General features: G+C 41.2%; 1 protein-coding gene across 1 annotated transcript in view; it reads right to left on the reverse strand.

The window, feature by feature from the left end:
* The window catches only part of MCTP2 (multiple C2 and transmembrane domain containing 2), a 121,146-nt gene that overhangs the window by 86,233 nt on the left and 12,920 nt on the right, over window positions 1-21,993 (reverse strand). Inside the window, exons 2-6 of the mRNA XM_074837539.1 lie at window positions 19,301-19,396; window positions 17,972-18,510; window positions 13,243-13,305; window positions 12,005-12,113; window positions 379-521 (exon numbers count right to left, since the gene is read on the reverse strand). Coding sequence (XP_074693640.1) covers window positions 379-521; window positions 12,005-12,113; window positions 13,243-13,305; window positions 17,972-18,510; window positions 19,301-19,361 — 915 coding nt within the window. The 5' untranslated portion in view covers window positions 19,362-19,396. The remainder of the gene's footprint in view (window positions 1-378; window positions 522-12,004; window positions 12,114-13,242; window positions 13,306-17,971; window positions 18,511-19,300; window positions 19,397-21,993) is intronic.

The following is a 21,993-nucleotide window of genomic DNA, read 5'->3' on the forward strand; positions in this document are numbered from 1 at the left end:
CGGCTGCATCCCAGGTAATAATTCTGTTCAACCCAGCCAAATTACACTCTTAAAACGTGCTTATGAAACCGCTATTGCTTTCACTGAGTTTGCACAAGCACGGTAAGAGCGAGCAGAATTTAGCTCCATAGCTTTAAACATATCCAGTCAAGGAGTTTTATTTCAACTTGGGCTTTTGCAGATGGAAAGCAAAACATGCAAGTAAAATCTGGAAAAGACATATGTGCATTTTAATTTGAAATTGCTGAAACTCTTAAACCGGATTGTGTTTTATGTTACGCTGCTACAGTGAATAAAAATCAATACGTTTCTAAAGTTGAAAATAATTGCTTAAAAAAATATTGACCTATCTTTCAAAAATCTAAAACCAAAACTTACCTTGATCCAGAGTTTTTGATCGAGGGTCTGTACGGGCAGCACAACAGTCTCATCCCAAACTGGGTTGAGGTTCTTGTAGACTACCTTACTTTTGTATAGAGTTTTCCCATTCAGTTTGAACTTCACATACGGGTCACTTGTACCTGTGATAATTAATAAAAACATGGATTAGTACTGCCCCGACATAATCCCAGGATTTTAAGTTACATTTTCATAAAAAAATAAATAACAATAATAAATAGTAATTACTTTATATATACATGCATATACTTAATTACCTACATAAAAATTGCTAGTTTATACAGGAAGTCTATTGAACAGAACCAGAAAGTTGTCTGAAAGCAGGCAACAAAAATTCTTCATAGTTTCCTTGATCTCCACTCTGTTATTCTTAAAGAATGTTAATTATTCTTTGGTAATTTAGTTAACATTTTAATTTGGGAAAACAGCAACAGAAGCAGGGATGAAGCACAGTTTACAGGCCAACTAACAACACAGACAGTGGAAGAGAGAAAATGTGATCCTGTGACTATGAATATATAAAAAGACCAAAACTCAAAAGCATCGTAACTTGGATAGGAGCTCCAAGGAAACCAGTAACAATAGCTAAAATACCCATCAGGATTTCATCACTGGTGTCACTTGCCAGTTTACTTAAAACGAAATTCAAAGTTTCAGTGAAAAAATACTGAAAAATTGTTCACCAGCTTAGGATGAAAACCACACACAGAATAGACTCTGTAAAGACAACAAACAATATTCAGGTAACACATTTTTTAATCCAAGTGGCACAATTTGCCGTGGCAATAATATCCCATATTTTTATGGAGCAGATGTCCATGGACAGAACGTGAGGCTTGTGCCACTCGGCAGCAATAGAAAAACTTGCAGCTGTCAAAGGAAAACAGAAGAGGGAATCAACTTTTTATTATTGTTATTAAACCAGTGGCATCTGCACCAACAGCAACCACCGTGCAGGACACCATACAAAAGGGGGAACAAGGTACATGGAGGATTTAACTAGATGGTTGATTTAGTAATGCATACAGACTTTGCAAAAAAATCTCACAAACTGCAAATAAGGGAAAGAACAAAACTGTGGTGTAGCAGCATATGCAATTAACTGAACCCAGGTGCTGTTCATCTGTCAAATTCAATATTGTCTGTATTATACCTTATATTTGGAATTAAACTTCCCTCCTAGTTCAGTTTCATTAGAAGAATAACAGCTAACGAGATGGTCCTGGCTGCCCCCCAGCCTGCAGCATGTGCTGCCAGCAGGAAAAGACCGACTCCTACACCAGACTTCACATTCAGAAATAATCTGAACCTGTCCTCCCTGGTTCCCACTGAGCTACTGGCCAACAAATGCATGACAGTTCAGGATAACCCAGAGTAAGACCGATACTCAGTCTTGTCAGTAGTTTGGTGAAATAGTGAGAATGTGAAAAATCCATATTTAAACATCCAAAGCTCTGATCAGTGCTATGCGGAGACAGATTTAGACTCAAGAAAAAATAGCTACGTGTTAGCATCTATTTGAAATTACATAGTAAAGAACTGTGCTCCTGGGACATACAGACATATTTAAGAATTATAGAAAGTTTTTTTTCCTGTTTTAATTTCAAAAGGGAAGAGTTGTAAAGCCCTGGCCAATTCTGCAAATAAAGGGTGTTTCATTCATAGAAGAAAAATACCAGTTGGTTTTCAAATACTACCTGCAGCTGATCCTTTCCTAAATAGTAAGTGTTAAAATTAACCCTTTTTTTGAAAAATGCTGAAAACTTAAAAAGAAGTTTCTTTTCTGCGCCTCTAAAAAAGAATAATAATAAGGGCCTGATCCAAAGCCAGAGAAGTCAGAGGGCAGCTTCTCATTGTTTTCAATGGGTTAGGGCTGGACTTTTCCCTAGAATACTTCTCAGAACTATAATTATACTCTTATATAAAATGTACAGCTTAAAATCAGCACACTTTCCACAATGAGTGGGAACACACAGATAAGTCATAGCCCCACAATGTGGGCAGTAGCCCTCAGAGGATGCAGAAGTTAAGAAATAACAGCACTGAGATCTTTGGTGTTAGTTTCTTCCAGCTCCTTTAAAAAGAAAAAAAAAAAAAAAAAAAGGAACTGAGTTTTATTTACAGGATAAGCAGGAGCAAGCTGCATTATTAAAAATAACAGTAATAGTAATAATGTCCACAACCTATTCTGTGCATGAAATAGCAACTGGCTGAGACAAGGAAAGCAACTGATGAAATGAAAGCATGAAGAGGGCGATGGAGGCAGGTGGTTTATGGCCATAACTCATCTGCTTTTGGCACAGAAAACCCACGAACAAGGGCAAAACCTGGAAAGAGCAAAAGAAGAGACAGAGAAAGCAAACAGCCAGCAAGTTCAATATCTGCAAGTATAAAACTCCCAGCCCCTTCTCTGAGGATGGGAAGCAGGAAGACTATAGCTAAGTAAGCGTCCCAATTGCATTATTGCTCTGAAAGCTTTCCAGGTTGTTATACAGTAAAGGAAAATAAGAGGGGGAAGGGCTGCCCAGCACTGCTCATGTGAGCCAGGCTTTAGCAATCATTCTCATATATATATAAAAGAATGTCTTCCTTTATATTTACATATATTTATATATATAAAAACATATATATATAAAAGGAATATATAGTTATATAAAAATATATACATTTATATAAAAATATATTAAAAAGTGAGGGGAAAAAGCTATATTAAAAAGAGACCTTTAATTAAATAAGATTGCCACTCTGGGATCAGGCCTTCATGCTTGTCAGCTTACTCTCAAAATAAACATCTCAAACCAGGGCCTCAGTGGTGTCACTTACTCCAGCAAGGCACGCTGGGTAATCCCTCGCTATCTTGACAGCTACATAATGTTCAAACTGTTTCACGGGTGAACGGCGGCACTTGCGCGAGAGAAAATATTAATGCCGGGAATTAATAGAAAAAGGGATGATGGTTTACAAAAGCCAAACAAGGAAAAGGTGTCAAGTTAGTACCGGTGTTAATTGTTAGGGAAAATAATTGTGGAGGGGCACGGGTTTCGGCAGCGCTCGCCTGTCTGGCTGTCAGAGGGGTAACATCTCAACTAGGCAGGCAGGGGAAAGGGGTCGGCGGCGCGGGAGCACAGCTCCTGGATCATACAAATGATGGGCTGTCACCTCCACGCTGGCAAACAGATGGACTCTCACCTCCACGGCGGGAGCTGGCACGCACCGGGGCTCAGTGGCGTTCGCTGGGGTGGACCTGGGTGGCCAGGAGAGAAACGATGGGGGTGGATGTGGTACTGCAGCCCTTTTTGGGGCTTTCAAGGCTTCCCCCAAGTTGCTCCCATGATGTTAACGAAGCTCCTGTACCTCCCTGGGTCATTGTGTCCATTTCTGTTTTTCTTTAATACACCTCACATTGCATCCAGGTGATCAAAATAGGTTAAAAAAGAGATAAGGAATGAGAAATAAGCCAGGTGGACAAGTCTCGCCTGATGGGATCAACAACAGACTGCAAATTATTAACTCCATTTCAATACAAGGCTTGAAGCCTTCTGCATTCAAGATCAGAAAGATCTCTGGATCTATTAAAAGCTATTTATTCGAGACAATCTATGATCTAGCCAGAAAAGCTTAACTTCGCAAAAAAGTGCCAGATCAACTGGTCTAAAAAAAGGATATATTTTTTATAATTTTCCTTTAAACATCACAGGCACCCAATAATTTTCTGAAGAAGCCAGGCCATTTAAAAACAAAAGGTAAAGAACCTTTTCAGCAGCCATTTCGTAGTGAAGACAACCAAGCCAACAACTTTTAAGCACATGTACCCAAGCTCTTCTGCAATGCAAGGTCTAAACTTGTTCATCTCAGTCGCATCAGCTGTAGCCACGTATCAACTGGGTAATGCAAGGAGACATTATTCTTGGTATCAGTTGAGAATTTAGCTCAAGAAAAACACTTTTCTGGTGCGAAAAGCAAGGTGTGATGCTTTGAGGTTAATTTAAGTGTTATGCAATGATAAGGAGGTTCTCACACAGTAAAATATATGGACAAAATATATAAACCAAACAGGATTATCTGCTTCTCAGCCTAAACCAAACCCAGTAAGAGTAAAAAAAAAAAAAAAAAAAGGAATACCTTTAAAGAAATCATTCCATCAACTGGGCCTGTTTTCCCATTAGAGAAAGAACGTGCATCTTACCACTGATGCTCCCTTGAATTAATTTCTGTAATCTCTATCTTACTTGTCTTTTCTTCCACTAACACTAAAAAGCGATGAGGGCAGGCAGACCAACCATCAGCTAAAATCTGAGCAAGTTTCAGTGAGAAAAGGTTGCTGGGACACAGCAGCAGGAGAGAGTTTAGTAGCCCAAGAAACTGTTAATGGTGTTTTTAAATGGATACTGCTGCCCTCTAGCAGCTACCGAGAGATGTATCACATCAACTGTGTTTAATATTACCACACACTTGCTTCATAATTAGGAAAAAAACAAAAAAAACCAAAAAAACAAAAAAACCCCACCAAAACCAGAAGACCCAATATAATTCCAAGCCACACACTATTTTATATGAGTAAACTTACTGGAAATGTAGCAAATGAAGCAAGTCTCATTAAAAAAATAAATAAATAAAAATTACCACCAAGTTGCCTTAAAATCCTGGAAAAAAAATAATCAAAGAACAGTTTGAAATATAATCTAGACCATCTTAAGTTTTGGTTAAAAACCTAAATTTTAATCTGAATAAGGAAATGAAGGATTTCTTTTATAAGCACGTAAAGAATAAATTTCTTAAAATCTTCCTAGAAATAGAATTACTGGAGTTATTTACAACAAGAAGTAAAAGACATTTTTAAATGGAACACACACTTTTCTTTTTAAGTGGAAAACCACTACATTCTTGGAGTGAAATAGCTGAGATCAAGGATTAAAGGGGAAATCAGAGAAAAGTATTCTGCTGGCAGGAAATTCAGGTAATTTTGGAAATTTGTGCCCTGCTAGTTTTACGTGGCCAGATGGAAGTGAAACATTGCTTGGAAACCAGCATCACCAGTAGGTTCCAAGGGAAAACAAACCAACAGACAAGCAAAAAAAAAAAAAACAACCCCACAAACCAAAAAAACCCAACCACAACAAAAAACAAGATACAAAAAAGACCAGAGAAGTGTGAAGAATGCGTGCAAACCCACAGCTGATGGGGAAAAAGAAAAGAGGAAAAAAGTCTGAACTGAACATTAATAGAACAAAAGCAGCAGACACAGGACATTCTATGCAAGATACTTCAGAAACAGCATTTTTTTAAAAAAAGGAACTAAGAGAAACTGCAAGACCCTACCAAAAGACCACGTGACATATGTTAGGGACACAATGACATGAAGAATAGACCAGCTATGACAAAAATTAGTCCAACTGAATGTCGTATTCCCAGTCAGGGCTCAGGTATGGAAGCAGAGGAGGGCACCAGGATAGGGCAGAAGCCACTTTTACACTACTAGCCAGCACTGACAGCCTTTGGCATAAATAGTTGCATTATCCTTTATTGTCAGTTTTTGGTCTTACAAAATCTCCTCATAGGGGTCCCATAAAGACGCAGGGTGAGTTGCCAATGCAGGCAGCTGCCCACCCGCCCCCCCCCCCAAGCTAGCTCTGACAACTGATAGAGCTCGATCAGTTGAAGAAACCTGTTATCTAAATTACAATTACTTTAAAAAGAAGAGTCATAGGGTATTGTCTGGGTCTTACATATTCTGTTTCTGTGCTGCCATCCCTATATTTCTTAATTTAACATTAATCTACCAAAGGTGGCTATGCATGTAATGGATTATGCCGTTGTTTGAGCTCAATGTATTTTCCTGAGGTTCCTATCGCTGTGCACTCTTTTCCCACAGCCAGTCCAGGAGGGATGCTCACAGGGATCACTGTGTGTAAGGGCAAAGTTTCAACCACACACATTGCGCTTCCAGTAACGGGACTTGGTGCGCATAAACACTCGCAGCACAAGTCCTTGTACGCAGAGCTACAAAGGATCCAGAAAACATCAAAATAAGTACCCAGCACCATTCAAATTCTTAGCAGTTTTAAATTAGCCATGATTACGCCTTTCAAAAAGAAGTGTGAAAAGTTGCCTAATGCATCTCAATAATTAATAAATCTGAAGGACTAATGATCTAATTGCAGATACCCTGAAAAAAGAGAAAGTCTAAATTAATCAGTGTGTTTGCAGAGAGCAATTCAGCCTAATTGCTCTGAGCATTTGCTTTCCAAATAATGGACTTGCTCTAAGCTGACAAACGCCCAGCACAGCACAAACACATCCCTTCCTGCAGCACCCAGATATCAGCATGGACCCAGGCAGCCGATATCCCAGAGCTATGAGTGGTGGGCTACTGAAGGTGCATTACTACTTAAAGTTAAAAGGACACATTGTTCTGTCCTCTTTCATTTTATTTTGCTCTTGGGAGACTGAGCTTTGGCACAGCTTTCACTGATGTTAGGAGCTGCCCATGCAGAGCAGCACGGCCTCTCTGCCAGCTCCAGGAGCCCACCGGGACCCTCTGGCAGTGGGTGGTGTTAGATGTGAGACCAGATGATGATGTGCTCTGGATGGGGGAGGTAGGATGCACCCAGAAAGGTGACAGCACTTTCTGTACTTCTGCAACCCAACCTGCTCCTTTTGCACATTCAGCTGTATCATGAAAGACATGAGAGCAAAACAGAAGTGCAGCAATGGGAAACAAGGGAAATCTGGAAGAAAGAAACAGAGATGGGGCACAAAGATCCTGTAAAAATCTAGAAAACACAAAACCATGTGGAAAAGACACACACACAAAATTCAGGCTGGACTAATGCAGCTGAGGGGCAAAAAAAAAAAAAAAGGCAACCACAGCCACTCACCAGCTGACATCACATCCCAGAAATATATTTCTTGTAACCACACCGTTTAACAGATGAAAAAATATACTCAAACTTTGAAAGTACAGGATTTGGAAACAGAAGGGACTTCTCACCCTTATAGGCACTCCAAACCCAGTTTCTCTTTTTTCTTATAGCCACAGAGCTGGGTTTGTCAACTCAGGGAAGGTAACACTTCCTTACAGCTGTGGCATCACATTGCTGCTCAGTGTCACAGCGTCACCGATGTGCAAAGGCGACTCATACAAGCAGCAGCATGCACAATCAGAGCATCTCAGAGCCATAAGGGAGCAGGACATTTCAGAGTTCATTAGACTGACTCAAACAAACATCAGGCATCACCCTGCCCTGTGAAAGTGAACCAGCAAGTAGAAATGGGCTCCAGCCTCTCCCAGTTCAAAGCATGTGGAGCTGAAAGTTGCAAGCTTCACCAAAAAAAAGGCTCAATGAGGCCATAAAACCACTAAGGGTGCAACAATGACAACAGTTAGAGCATGGGTGATTAAGATTGCTTAATTTTTTTTAAGCCACATAAGATACAATTATCTCTATTTTCGCATAACTACCAGTACTCCACAGCTGTTCAATTAATAAAATGCATTTCTGCTTTCTTACTACTTGCAGTATTAAAACTACATAGATCACAAACTCCTCACCATCACCATGAAGTATCATGTCATCTATTAACAGTAATACAAAACAAAGTACACAAAAACCAAAATTTTGGTAGCATGTAGGTACACACATAGATCCATAACCTCCAGTGTTTGGTTCATCAATTACAAGAACTATAAATACAGGAGAACCCATGCACCATCTAACGTTAGGCACCAAACGCACACGCAGGTGATGCGAATGCCACTCACCAAGCACACCCTGCCATCCGCTTCGGCAGTTCCTAACATACGACTGAATTAGACTGTATCCCAGGAAGCATCAGTGGGAAGCAAATAAATCAAGTCTCCGAGCAAACCAATGACCAACAGGTTACACCTCTGCCACCCTGCATCCCCAAGAGGGCACACACTGCTTTTTTGACCCAGAGAGGGATTTTTCGGAGCCTCTCCCGTTTCCATCAGATCCAAGATCCTAACAGCACTCTGCCTTCTTGACTGGAGTACATATATTGAGTGTTGCTATATGGTCGCTTTTGCCTTCCCTTCTTCCATTTCCAAAAAAGAAAAAAAAAAAGGGGATAAAAAAGGAGAAGGAAATGTTGCAATTCTAATTTTTTTCCTGCATTGCTTATTCACTTTACAGGAAGCAACAGAGAGCACACGCAGCTGAGCCAGGACTGCTGGGCTGATGCGCTGCACCCGGTCTGTAGAGAGCAGGTCCAAGGAGAGGAGCCACAGCAAGTCAGGGACTGGAGAGACAACAGACAGGCAAAAAACTATGCAGGAGGCAAAATGTGAAGAGAAAAGCAGGAGAGAATAGAGGTTAACAGGGATAATATTACAGAGGGGAAAAAAAAAAAAAAAGAGTAATAAAAGTCTGATAAAGTGAAGGAGGAATCTAAATCACACCAAAGGGAACATACCCTGGGACAAGGTACATAGTGAGTCAAAAAGTCTGAAAAAAAATATTGAAAGTTTGGGAAAAAGTAAAGTCACACGTAGGTCTTGCAGCCTGCAGTCATCAGCAGAACTGCAGCTCACCTTTACTCAGCCAAGTGTATTAATTCCTAGTTAATAGCTATTAAGCATATAATGAGTAAATTCAGGAAGAGCCCTGTGAATTTGCTGAGTAGAGCCAGGAGCTTCCAGAACAGCTGCTTCCCACAGCAGAAACATTTTTCCTTTGTCACACACCTTAGATTTATTTTTGTATACTAATGTACAGACACAGATACCTTCTTCTTACACCGGGCTGAAAGGGACGACACAAAAGCAGCACCGGGGCCGTTACTCCGCTCGCACTTCCACTACACCTTGTCGATCTCTTCTTGCACTGAACGCTGTTGTGGGGCCCGGACAACGCTGGGGGGTCCCGTGTGCCCCGTCCCCCCCCACCTCTCCCGGCTCTGAGGCGGCTCCGCGGGTCGCTCCGCGGGTGCGGGCAGCGCGAGGAACCGCCACCAGGGGGCACCGGCCCCACGCGCTGGGGGCCGCTTCCCGCGGCTCCAGCCGCCAAAAAGTTGGGAATTAAAATGAAGGGGGGAGCGCAGGGGTAGGACTCCACGCCTCAGGGTCGGTTTGTTTGAGGAGATGCACGCACACACACACCACTGTAAACTGACGGGGCTGATGACTTTTTTCCAGAGCAATCGCAGATATCTTAATAACTGAATATTAAAATTTAGGAAATTTGCAAAACATGTTCAACCTGATTTCGGCTAAAAATGCTGGCATACACTCTTCACTAACTGATTTTTCTGGTTTTTCTGCGAACATTTTGTTATTTAATGTAGCGCATACTCCACACAGTATTTGGAGTTAGTTTCTATCAATGACCAGGCAAGAAGTTACCGCTAGGTACAACCACTTTATTTGAATAAAAAGAGGACATTGCTACCCCTACCTACAAACTCTGACACCCTGCCACGGCTCCTACCTAACCAGAGTTGCAGTTGCCCACACGAGGCTGACCAGAGGAGGTTTCAAACTCCACCACACACATAAAACACAGGCCCAGCAACCCAGCATTACCCACTGGAGAGCTCCAGCGCCTCGTTGCACACAGAAAACCATGGGGAAGAGGGACTGAAACCCGCTCCCGGCTGCGTCAGCTCTGGAGGTCTGCTGTTCCTCAAACATGAATGAGGATGACTTGGCCTTCAGCCCAAGCCGCAGCCTGACTCGCAGGATACGCTGGCTGCAGACATCATGTTCCTATATTCACATTCTTGAGAGCAGGCTGGTATACCCCAGCACAGCGGCTCTATCCAGCGGCGTGGCGGGGGGAGAAGAGGGAAGTCGCATTCTGCGTTTTTTCTGAGGTTTTCTCACATTGGAGAGATAAGCAAAGCTGATGACTTCCTGCTTTTAAAAGCACATTGCAAAAAGCACAGCGGTTGCAAGTCAGGCCTGAGTGTCACACAAAGATCCTTCGTAACCAGTACAACAGCAGAGACCTATAAAGATGTGCATCAGGGCATCAGCAGCATACTTTTTTTTTTTTTCAGGATCCACCACTGCAACATGGTGACTGAAGAATAATCATTAAGTCACTATTTTCCCCCCTCCCAGTGTCTGTGCAAAAAAAAAAAAAAAGCAGGAATTTTATTAAATGATGCATCACCTCACACATTTAGTTTACTAAATGAGTGGTCATTTGCCACAAAGCAAAAGACCCAAAATGCTCCCTTCCCCCCTCTTGCTTATGTTGTTTCACTGTGTTGTCCAATGCTTCACCAAGACAAGTATTTGCTTTCTTACGCAACAAAACATAGCCTAGAGCAAACTATGCTTTGTCTTCTCTAGAAATACAGCTCTGCTGGAATTACTCATTTACAGCACCTTTTCCATAGAAGCAGCTGGATGTGTCCTGGCTTGCGCAGCTTGCTAGTAAATCTGATGAACTGCTACACTGTTAGGAGATACATGCTTCTGTTTAAAGAGTAAAGATCTTAATCTAAGTATTCATTCACTCCTTCCAAAAGCCAGGAGGAAAAACGAGCATACACTCGTCCAAGAGTTACTGTTTAGTGAAGACATGAAAAACCAGCATGGAAAAAGTTAACTGAGATAATAGATAAGAGAAATCCCAAAACCAAGCACCTCATGCAAGAAGGTTTCTAAATCCATACAGGTCCCTCCAGATGCAAACCTTCGCAGGCCTTCAAGCTGCATGAGCTTATTTTCTTTAAAACTCTATGAAGAAACCCTATTGCTTCATTTCAAAAGAAAGAAATTGCTCATATATTTTGCAATGCAAAAGTATTAGAACGGTTTCCACATGCAGAAAAAAATACGAAATAAAGAATAAATCTAAAATACAGAAGGATTGGACATATGGAAGAGCTCTCTGACAGGTTCAGATCAAAGGCCCTGAAGCAGCTGCTGCTGCAGAGCCCTACAAGCCTCCACAGACCCTTGGGCAGGACAGCTCTCCCCTCTGCAGCAAGCAGAGAAACTACCGACTGGCTGCTTATAAGCACTTTCACTCCCTGCTGCAACAGCCTGAAAAAGAGCCAGGCTAACAGCAGGCACTTTCACACAGTTTTTTCCAGGAATTTCCCAAATCTTCTCTAATTTGTTTGATAATGTCTTTTTTTTGTGTGTGTGTGTGTTGTCCTCCTTAGGTTGCATCCAAGTTTAGAGAGCGGATTGTTGGCTTGCAGCCCTGCTCCCATGGTTTCCCTTTTATTAAAATCTTTGCAGATAACCCCAAAAGCACTCCTACAGCAGCTCCATCATTTAATAAATTTCAAAATGTTCGTTGGCTTTTTTTTTTTTTAGCTCAAATAGAATTTCTCAAGGTTAATGACACTGCAGTTCCTGAATAGGTACAGATGGTAAGTCCAGCCAAGGAGCTGCTTTGCAGCTGTGCAGTCAGGCAGGAGGAGCAGCAGGCAGAGGGCAGCTCCCTCCCCTGTGTACCTAAGGTGGATAAACCCAATCTCTGAGTGCTCTGACCTGGGCAAGGGACACAAGTCAATGACTTGTTGCATCAGAGATAAGAAAAGAAGCCAACTGCTGCCAAACTGAAGTCAGTGAAAGGAGAGCCGTGTGAATTTTAAAGGAAATCAGCTGAAAGGTGGGGCTTACCACAACGATCTCTGATAACCAGGTTCCGGCCTTCCTTCAGGTGGATGGTCAGCAGGTAGGCAAAGGGGCTGGGCAGGTCACTCAAGCAATCGTTTACTTCCTCTAGAGCCTAAGGAGAACAAAGAAATGAGTCACTGCTGCACGCCTCCCGAAGCGAACCATGAACGAAGCAGATGTTCTCTCGGTTCTGCAGAGACAAAGTTCTCATCTTTCCTTAGGGCAATCTTTTACAGAAATTAAAAAAAAAAAAATATTTCTTTCCCAGGCTTTGTTTCATTATGTAAATAACTAATTATCAGCATCATGTACATTCAACAAAGCAAGGGGTAACACAAGGGAGGGTTATACCTGAAAATGAGTGGCAATATTAACAATCATAAATGCATGCACAGGTTTTCCAAATCCTGCCAACTTACTGTATTTTCCTTCTAGCTCTTTCTTGTGCATTCACAGAATATCTCAAGGTGGAAGGGACCCATAATGATCAAGTCCTTTCATAATCATCTGATGACCTCATGAGGAAGTACATGTTTCACATAGCTACTAAGAAGACAGCATTTCTTTATACATTTCTAAAAGAGAGAAATGCAGCGGGCAGTGCTAGTTGTGAGGTTTTGCAGTAGCAAATTCGAGAGGATTCCTGTTCATCAGAGATGCTGCCAGGGTTACACACCTCAGCAGCAGCATCCAGCCCGCACATTCAGTGAAAACAGCCTCTGGACAGCACTTGAGAGGTTATCAGAGGGCAAAGGTAGAGAAGTTCATCCGGAATAGACAAATATGCTTTACATGAGAAGAGCACGTGTCAGAACTGCCAATGCCTTTTCGTGCTGCCCTAAAACTGTTTTTGTTGTCCATCAAACCCTACAGCCGTGTTAAGGTATTTGATGTCTTTATTTTAATCCAGTTTGTTCCTGGACTGCTAGCTGAGTATTTATGCTGATGCTTTCATCAGTTACCAGTACAACATAGAAATTACAGAACACTTTAAAAAAAAAATCAAAACATTTGGGTCTATTTAAAACATTAGCAACTGCTTTGCACCACAAAAAAACAAACCCACAACACAAAACCACCACTAAACAAGCAAAAACCCAACAAACAAACAAAACACACTGAAGAAATCTACAGAAGGCTTCTTCATGTGCTGGGTGTTTAAATTTGTAAGAAGCAAAGAACCTAAACCTAAAATAAACTGTACCTCTGATCAAGTTTCAAAATGTTTTCAAATGACTTACCATCTGATCATCAAAAATTTGAGATGATATGGAAGAGTCTAGATCCATTTCTCCACATGGGTACTATAAAAAAGATACAATGAATTAGACAACAGTAATACAGGGATCGAGAAAATACTCCTAGTATCAGTCAAGAAAGTACTCATACATATGCATAACCAGTGAAATTCTTTTACTTCTGCTTATGGAACCCTCCCCTCCATAGTTTAGATACAATTTTCTTTTTCCTGTTTTACAGTAACTACACTTAGTCTCTTGAGTTTAAAACAATAAGCGCCTGCTTCAAGCTACTGGAATAAATTCTCCTCCCCAGTAGAGACTGGTGCTTTCAGTACTGAAGGTCCTTACCACAAACTCTCCTGATTGCTGAAGGTTATTTCATCTGGTGACTTACCAGTCAGCATTGCAATGCTGATCCCTATTCCTGAGCGGAATTTTATTTGTTGAATCTCCAAGTGTCCTCACTAAGATGAAATAAAAAATGCCAGAAGTGGTGGCGGCAGCAGCAGCAATATCCTGGCTTTACAGAGCTGGTTGCTTTCTCACTTGACTACAATTTCTCCTTCATCACGCAAGAGGCAAGGTCCGGGAAAAGTTTTGTTTGGTTTGTTGGTTTCGGTTTTTTTTTGAAAAAAAAAAAGCTCAGGGGAAGAGTTAGAAAGAAATGATCAAAGGGAAAGGGAAGAAGGGTGTTGGATACGTACTTCCCCCCACTTTCTGCAATAACTGGAAGATCCAATGGATTTTTATTTAGTGCCCAGCACAGGAGAGGAAATCAAACATTTCTTCTTAAATACTGACTCATCCAAAAACTTGAGGCTATGGTAGCACGGCCTCTAGACTATCTAGATACACAGAAAAGATCCATCAGTCAAGGCACCTCTGATGCTACTTTGACTGCTAGAATGGTCTATGGTCATCACTTTAGCTGAAGAGGACCTACATGCCTGAGCAACTCTTTTGGTCTGGTGCAAGGCAATCACAGCCCATTCAAATACAAAGATTTATACTAAGAATAACCTCAGCCTACAGAAATGCACACAAGGTGGAATTTGATCCTCATGTGAAAGTGTTATGTGTAGTGTGGTAACATCCAAATCTCTCAGATGAGAACTGCATTGTGTGGAGCACTATACAAACAAAAAAAGAACCCGCTCCCACACCAAAGATCATAAAACTTAGACATACTGATATGCTGAAATAAATATAAATACACTTATGTGTAATACTTCTCCCTCCTCCTCCCCCCAAATACATGTATTGCATATCAGGAAGTACAGTAATCCAGCATTGCAAGTAAAATTTTACTTGCATGACAGACAAAATTTAACTTTATGGTTCCCACAGTAGTTGTAACTTGGCCACCTTGCAAAAACACATTAAAAGTGAAAAAATTATCATCATAAAGAGCAGCAGAAGAGTTTTCTTGCACAACAGAGCTGAGTTACAGCTGCTAGGGGAACCCTAACTTTGAATTTCCTGACTAGCATGCATAAAATCTCACTTGTGTGCATTAAACCTAGTATTTCTCGTAGTCTCTGGCTTCACAGGGATCTCCTTCAGGCACCATCGTTGGCACTGATAATGGTTTCTCTTTACAGCTTGTTTTACATGGCATAAACACAGAATCAAAGAACTGTATTGAAATTATAATAAAAGTACCCTCTCTGCTAGCTTGCCATTATTTATAATAAAAAAATTACCCTTAAAGATATGATTTTGCTTTATTCTGCTTTTTGTTTACTTGCATTACATTGACAGATTTTGAACAAAGATTATAATTTTAAATAAAAAAGCTTGTTTCTTCATATTAGCTCCATATAATGTAAATTGCTATTATTCTGGGTGGCTAACTGCAATGAGATCACTGAATATAGACAAAAGCCTCGCTTGAAATATGGTCCTGAAATCTTGATTTTTATCTAACTACAGTGATGTTTCTGAACTTTAAAGTGTAAACAAACGTGGCCACATCCAAGCAGGTCATCTGTCTAAAAACAAATCAAACAGGAGCATATATATATATATATAAAAATATAAATATATATGTAAATCAATCAAATGTTCCTCCTGGCAAGATTTACAACCTCTATCTCCTCTTGTTTTCTGCAGAAGAATGATTCAAAATACAAGGGCACTGAGTGCATCAGCAATGGGATGAGGCTTTGTGTTGCCAGTGACTCACTGCAAGGTTCTAGTAAGGAGACAAAAGAAATGGTGTTAGGGCACTTCAGCAATGACGTGCAACCACGGACAAAATCCAGCTGCAAAAAGGGGCATTAACAGTGCTCTTTGCAACCCGAATCATTGGGGGGGAAGGTTTCAATGCAACTTCAGCTGCTTCTTCACCCTTCAAATTTGCTTATGTGGGCTGCAGCAGAGAACAGATAAAGTAGATCTCTTAGCAAATGGAAATACGGTACCTATGGCAAGAGCCTTTACTGAAGATGGCACGCTCCAAGCACTGACAGCTCCGTACCGAGAGTTTAGATGAGTGTAGAAACCACAAGCCCACACTGAGCTCATGCATGAGGCTCGGAAAGTATCTCATGATATTGGGTGACCGAAGATAACGAGGAAATGAGTAGGTGGCATGTGACAAGCAATTCAGGGGGAAAAAAGCTCAACCTACATTTTCGCTTTTTTTAGTTTGTTTTGTTCCAGGGATCTGCCTTCCTTCTGATTTACCTCACTGATCAATGATGCCCACAAAAGATGCAAACTATTGTAGTGCTCCTCACAGCATCCCCACTCAGTATTAGAAGACCAAGAACCTCTGCAATAAACTGTTCCCATCCGAGGCACCCAGGCTACAAATTTTGCAGCTGTTCAGTGAAGTACAAGAAAAGCTGAATATTGAAATTTTCACCAAATTCAACTTAAATATAATTAAATTTGTTCAACATTCCTTATCTATTTCTATTTTCCTTTGCTTCACTCTCTCCTATGTATTCTTTAGAAAAAGAAATCTTTCTGCATTTAAAAGTCATAAATGGAGTCAGATTACAGGAAGGAAGGTAGGATATTCACATAGTGAGATTTGCCACAAAAGTAAATACTAAACTATTTACATACACAAGCACATATACAAATACACATTTTAGGAAAGATATAAATGCTGCAGAGAATAGCCCAACTCAGACCGCGCATCTGGAGGAAACTTCACATGAAGTTAAGCTACTCCATCACTATACAGGTACTTCTCCTCCTAAAGCGCTTAGTTTGCCCAAAGTCAAAGCAGGATTTAAAATTAACTTCGGTGCTGCTGCAGTAAATTTTAGGTTAGAGTTGCTGGTCTACAACAGCAGGAAAGAACGGCTGTTATCATTAAAACAACCTGGGAAAACTCCTAAAATAATGACATGTTCATAATGTCCAATCTAACATATACTGAGCTGCTAGCACAGAAACAAAGTGATATACTATTTCAGCTATTTTTCTTATGTAGACCTCTGAATGGTACATTCCGGTAAATTGAAGCCAATGTGTTACAATTTAGCAACACTAAACTGCAAGTGATGGTCAATAACTACCAGTCTGACACTGCATCACAACAGACTAGGAGCTAGCACTGATTTGCTAAGAATACACAGACCTCTGAGGTGCAGAACAAGCACTTTTATATCAGAAAGGACCATTTTCCCCACAGCAGCACTAACCATCATTTTGAACATGCAGTTAAAAAATGTTAATTAACCTGTGAAATCACCACTCTCAAAGGAGGACTTTAAACCAAAATGTCTGTTTCCCATGTTTGCATCTCGGATGACTAAAGAAAGCAGCTGCCGTAACTGCAACAACTAGGTAATGGGAAAAAGGCCTCAAAACAAAGTTCAAAATCTAACCTTCTCAGTGAAAAACTCAATGGGAGGAGTTGCACTTCCACAAAACATAAACAAATTTTTCCTAAGATGTTTCAGGCAGCCACAATCTTCACCTGCGGTCTATATTATAAAGCCTTGATGCAACTCCACAGGATTCCCCATCTTGCTCAGGCCAGGCAGGAATCACTGTTTCATGTCAGATTTGAAGGACATTGGTCTCTGATCCTCCTGTTCATGGGACATTACATCCAGCCACAGGAATACTGACCACAGAGGCAGCGGGGAAGGGAAGAAGGAGGACAAGACAGGAAATGCAAAAGAAACACTGATTTTGCACCTCCTCTAAATAATCCTAATGCAAACCCAAAGAACAGTCCTGAGCATGATGCTACATGTCCACTGTTTCCCATCACGTGCGTGTTTTGGTTAATTCCAGGTACAGGCAGAGTTCACCTCACTCACCCATCACCTTTCACCTCTTGCTTTCCGCTGGGTCTTGAGCAGGCAGATGGTAAATTGGTTTTGCTAGATAGCAATCCTGGTAAGCTCTTCAACTAAAAAGGGTAACTACAGCAAATGTATCAGCAGCACATTTCAGAGCTCAAGGGGCTGCAACTTTGACTTAAGCAAGCCATTCCAACAAATCTGAAAAATCTGAAGTATCATAACCTTGCCAGAATAAAAAAAAAAAAAAATGGAGCAGGGTTACTTTGCAGCTCCAGACTGACAGAAAGGATATCTGAATTAGTCTCCAGTAATATGTATATCATTTATGCTTATTTTTACCCCCCATTCCTTCCTTGAATAGGACCCCCTCCTCCACACCTTTATAACCCAGACAATTAAGGAGAAGCACAACGAGCCCGAGGCGGCCACTGAGCCTGGCTGATGCCCAAGGCACCTACCTGTGCCCCCTCGTCCGTCAGAGCAGCGCTCAGGCGGGCGCTCTGCAGCAGCTCTAAGAGGCCGTCGCTGGATTTCCTCTTCCCCTCGGACACGGGGATGCCTGCGACTTGCGCATCCAGGTGGGTGACTGTCACCTCCGTACGTGTCGCCTGCTGCAATGCCCATGGCCAGTCTTCTCCCGTGGGCCTCACTGAAGCACTTCTGCTTTTCAGGGACACCACAGACCTGGAAAAGCTCTTGGGGGAGCAGCTTGACAACACCTGAGTACTCGAATAAGTTGTTTGTTCTTCTGTAAGAGTCTCCACCTCCAGCATGTCAGGCACTGACACGCTCAGGCGTCGGTCCAAGGAGTGGACCTTCCTTTCTACCATTTTGCTAGACCTCTTCTTTGTCTTTTTCACACTTAGGTTCTGCAGGAATGGTCTAGTTTTCTGCTTCAGGGATCCCCAGACGGATGGTTTATCCAAGTCCATTGCTGCAAGAGGAAATCTCAGCAATGCCTCCTGCACAAAACCAGCTTCAGCGATTCTCAGGGTGACTGAAAGGAACGTAGGAAGAAGGCAAGTCAATCATGAAACTGAACAGCCGCTGAAGATTATGATTCATGTTGTCTCATCTTGAAACTTTCAGTCATTTTTCTAAACAGTTAAAACAAAGCATGTCGCATTAGTAAGTGCTACCAAATACAATCTGGTGGGTAGGTTGGATTATTTAGGAGGAAAACAGCCAGAACAAGTATTTAATCCTACACTAAAATGCAATGTCTGTCCACTATTTTACAATTGCTAAGAGGAGATGTTCTATTTCTTCTTCTGACAAGTCCCAATTTGCGAAAGTTTGAGATTTATCCAATTTGAAACTGGTTTTGTACAAAACTTACTGATGGGAGTTAAAATGTGATAATGCTAGCACACGAAAAATGCTGGCAAAGCTGACACCATAATTTCTGCTGACACTTTTCCAGCCTATGTTGGGTTTTTTTGGCTACTTCCTAGGCCACATGGATTCTTACACAACATATTAGTGGACAAGCACAACACAAAAAATAGCTTCACAAACTAAGTGGCTGAGGCTGAAGAGGACATGAGAAATCCCAGCTGAGACCCCAAAACACTCCCTTGTTAACTCACTGCCGGTGAGAGGTGCTGTTACAGGATTAATTTTCCTCAAAAAGAAGGCAATTGAGAGAAAACAAAGATAAAAATGGATTAGTGGATCACTTACAGATTTTGAAAACCTACTGGACTCTTGTCTTTGAGTTGATTCATACTGAGCATTTACACAGTAGTGAGGGACAAGAAGAAAGGAGCCAAAACAAAATCACCTACTGTATCTGCATCGTGAGGGGAGTGGTCGAATGGACACCTCTGTGCACAGGAGTATCCTCATGGATGGTGGTTAACAGCTGAGCAACCATCCTTATTCTGTGAAGCAGAGGGTCAAATCATCATCAAAAGTCATAAAGAAAAAAGCTGATAAAACCTGCAGATTTATTCCTTTACAATCCCAAAGACAGGCACACAGAGGTTACAGTACATATCTATGTCCTTAGAAATGTATACCCGTTAACTACATGACTGCTGCTTCCAAAACTCACAGCCTATTTAAAATTCTAACAATTGTACAGTTGACCAAAAATTACCTATCCCACTGTTTGCCTGATCACTAGGAAAAATGCCAGAACAGGAAATAGAAATACAACTGTAGGATGAATCCAGATAGGGACATCACTGTTCGCTTACATTCATTAATTTGAACGAGATTGTATAGCTGGTTACTTTAATAACTTAAATAATTTTATGACTAAACCCTCCATACTTGCAGAGTGTTCAGGCATCTACAAAAAATGCTCTAACTGTATTACCACATAACTAAAGCTGCACAATCCTCCCCCCACTTATATTGGTCTATAAATGATTAATATCAGCATCATTATACTCCATACAAAAAATAATAAGCTTTAATGACATTACGTGTATTCACAATGCAGTAACAAATTTTGCCCAAACAGGCAAGTGTGCTAGTATAGACATAATCAGCTTATGACAGTATTTTCACCTCGATCTCCAGAAGTCAGACCCAGTATCAAAGTGCACATGGACAAACTGAAATTTTTCCCCTCACAGCATCACTGACAAGCAAAAACAATTTTCTGAGCCTCACAGAGGGAGATTTGAGGCACAAAAAGGCATGGCAGGGCTTTCTTTTCTCACTGAACTGAGGGTGAAGTGCAAGATTCTCAGATTTACAGGAGGAGGAGAAAAGAAACAAATGCCAACCCTAACACATTGGACTGGAGGTGCAGGGATGCCCATGTTGGAGCAGCACCTGATGCTCTGCGTAAGCTCAGAGACGTGGCTGGATTTCATCTCGTCAGCTCACAGCTTTCACTTAGGCTCTTCTCTCTTTAAATAGAAACTTGACAAGGCAGCTGCAGGCCTCCTTGGTAGTGTTACATCACATACCAATAACAGAAATTATTAGGCTAAACACATTTGCACAAAACATTACGAAACACACTGTTGGGACTCATTTAAACAACTCATCTATTGCCAGTGCTCTCTGCTTTGCTCGCCTACATGCATAGAAACCTGCTGAAGTAAAGGCAGTGTAAATAAAGGAAGGACCCAGCTCAACATCCACTTCCTAAGGCTTCCTATTCCCTTCCTGTTATTCTCCACCGAACTCATTTTGATGACCCACTGCTGCTGGTTTTATTTTGTTTGCTTTGAGATTTTGTTTCCTAGCAGCGGACTTGTTCCTGTAGGTTTTTCCAGTTATTTTCCCCAAATTGAATGTTTTTTCCAGTTATATTCCCTCAGTTGCTGAACAGAAATGCCCATTCAGCAAGGATGGTGCAGGGACCGTACTGTATCTGAGACCCACTTGCATTTAACCCAGAATGAGCAAAGTTCTCCTCAGGCCAGGCAGAATCACAGTGGAAATAAACAAAATTTAAAATAATAATAATAATAACAATAATAATAAAACAAACAAAAAAACCCAAACAAACAAAAAAACAAAAAACAGGAAAAAAAAGGGGGAAAGTTTCTGGGTTTTGGTCAAGACAGCAGGGATGGCTCCAGCTACCTGCCACCTGGCAGCTCCCACTCCAGTTCCCGTGCTGGGGCAACACAATGGTGGTATTTGCTGCACAGCAAGCACCAGGTTGCCTGAACTGAGGCCACAGAAGAAACAAGCCCATTCCTGGATTGTTAAGAAGTTTGGCCATACTCTGCCTCTGAACCTTTACACCCACACTCCTGCTGTGGCTGTAACTTTTCTTTTATAAATATTGAATTTACAAAAAAATTAATCCAAATTATTATAATATGCAAATAAAAATAAATACACAATCTTTTCTAATCTGAGAAAAATACAGTCTAAGGGGCATATGCACTCTGACATCAGCCATCCACAGACTGGCACTTTTTTCACTTCCCCAGTTCAAGCAGAAAAAGCACATCACCACCACGTCCAGAAGTCTGTTCCCCAGAGAGGTCACTGGAAGATCAAGGCGGTGCTGGAGCCAGGGGTGCCAGGGTTCCCGGGGTACCCCCGTGTCACATCAGCACGTATTCACATGCGCAACTGTTCTTTCTTCCTACATCAGTTTTTCTCTGCTTTTCCTTTCCATACTGAGCAACAACAACAGAAACACATGATTTTAAAGAGAGATAAATTCTCCCTCGCTTGCAGAAAGCGTGTTCTTGATACCAACATGTTGTCCATGTACTCCTTATCCTCCACAGGCCAGAGGTTTCCCTATTCCTTCTACAGCCTCAGAAGTTCAGTGCCAACCGTATCGCCCAATATTCCCTAAGCAACCACAGGGAAGAGTGTACTTTGCCAAAGTCTTTATTCTTTCCCTGTATCAGTGGCACAAATCTGCAAACAGAAATCATTAAAGGAGAAACATTTCCTGTTACCAATTTTAACTTTGTTGTTTTTAATTGAATGGCTCCTTGTTCTTATGTAATAAGAAAAAAAAAAAATCTTTTTAGCCTGTCTTCTTCAGCCT

Source organism: Strix aluco, chromosome 12, assembly GCF_031877795.1.
Source record: "Strix aluco isolate bStrAlu1 chromosome 12, bStrAlu1.hap1, whole genome shotgun sequence".
NCBI lineage: Eukaryota > Metazoa > Chordata > Aves > Strigiformes > Strigidae > Strix > Strix aluco.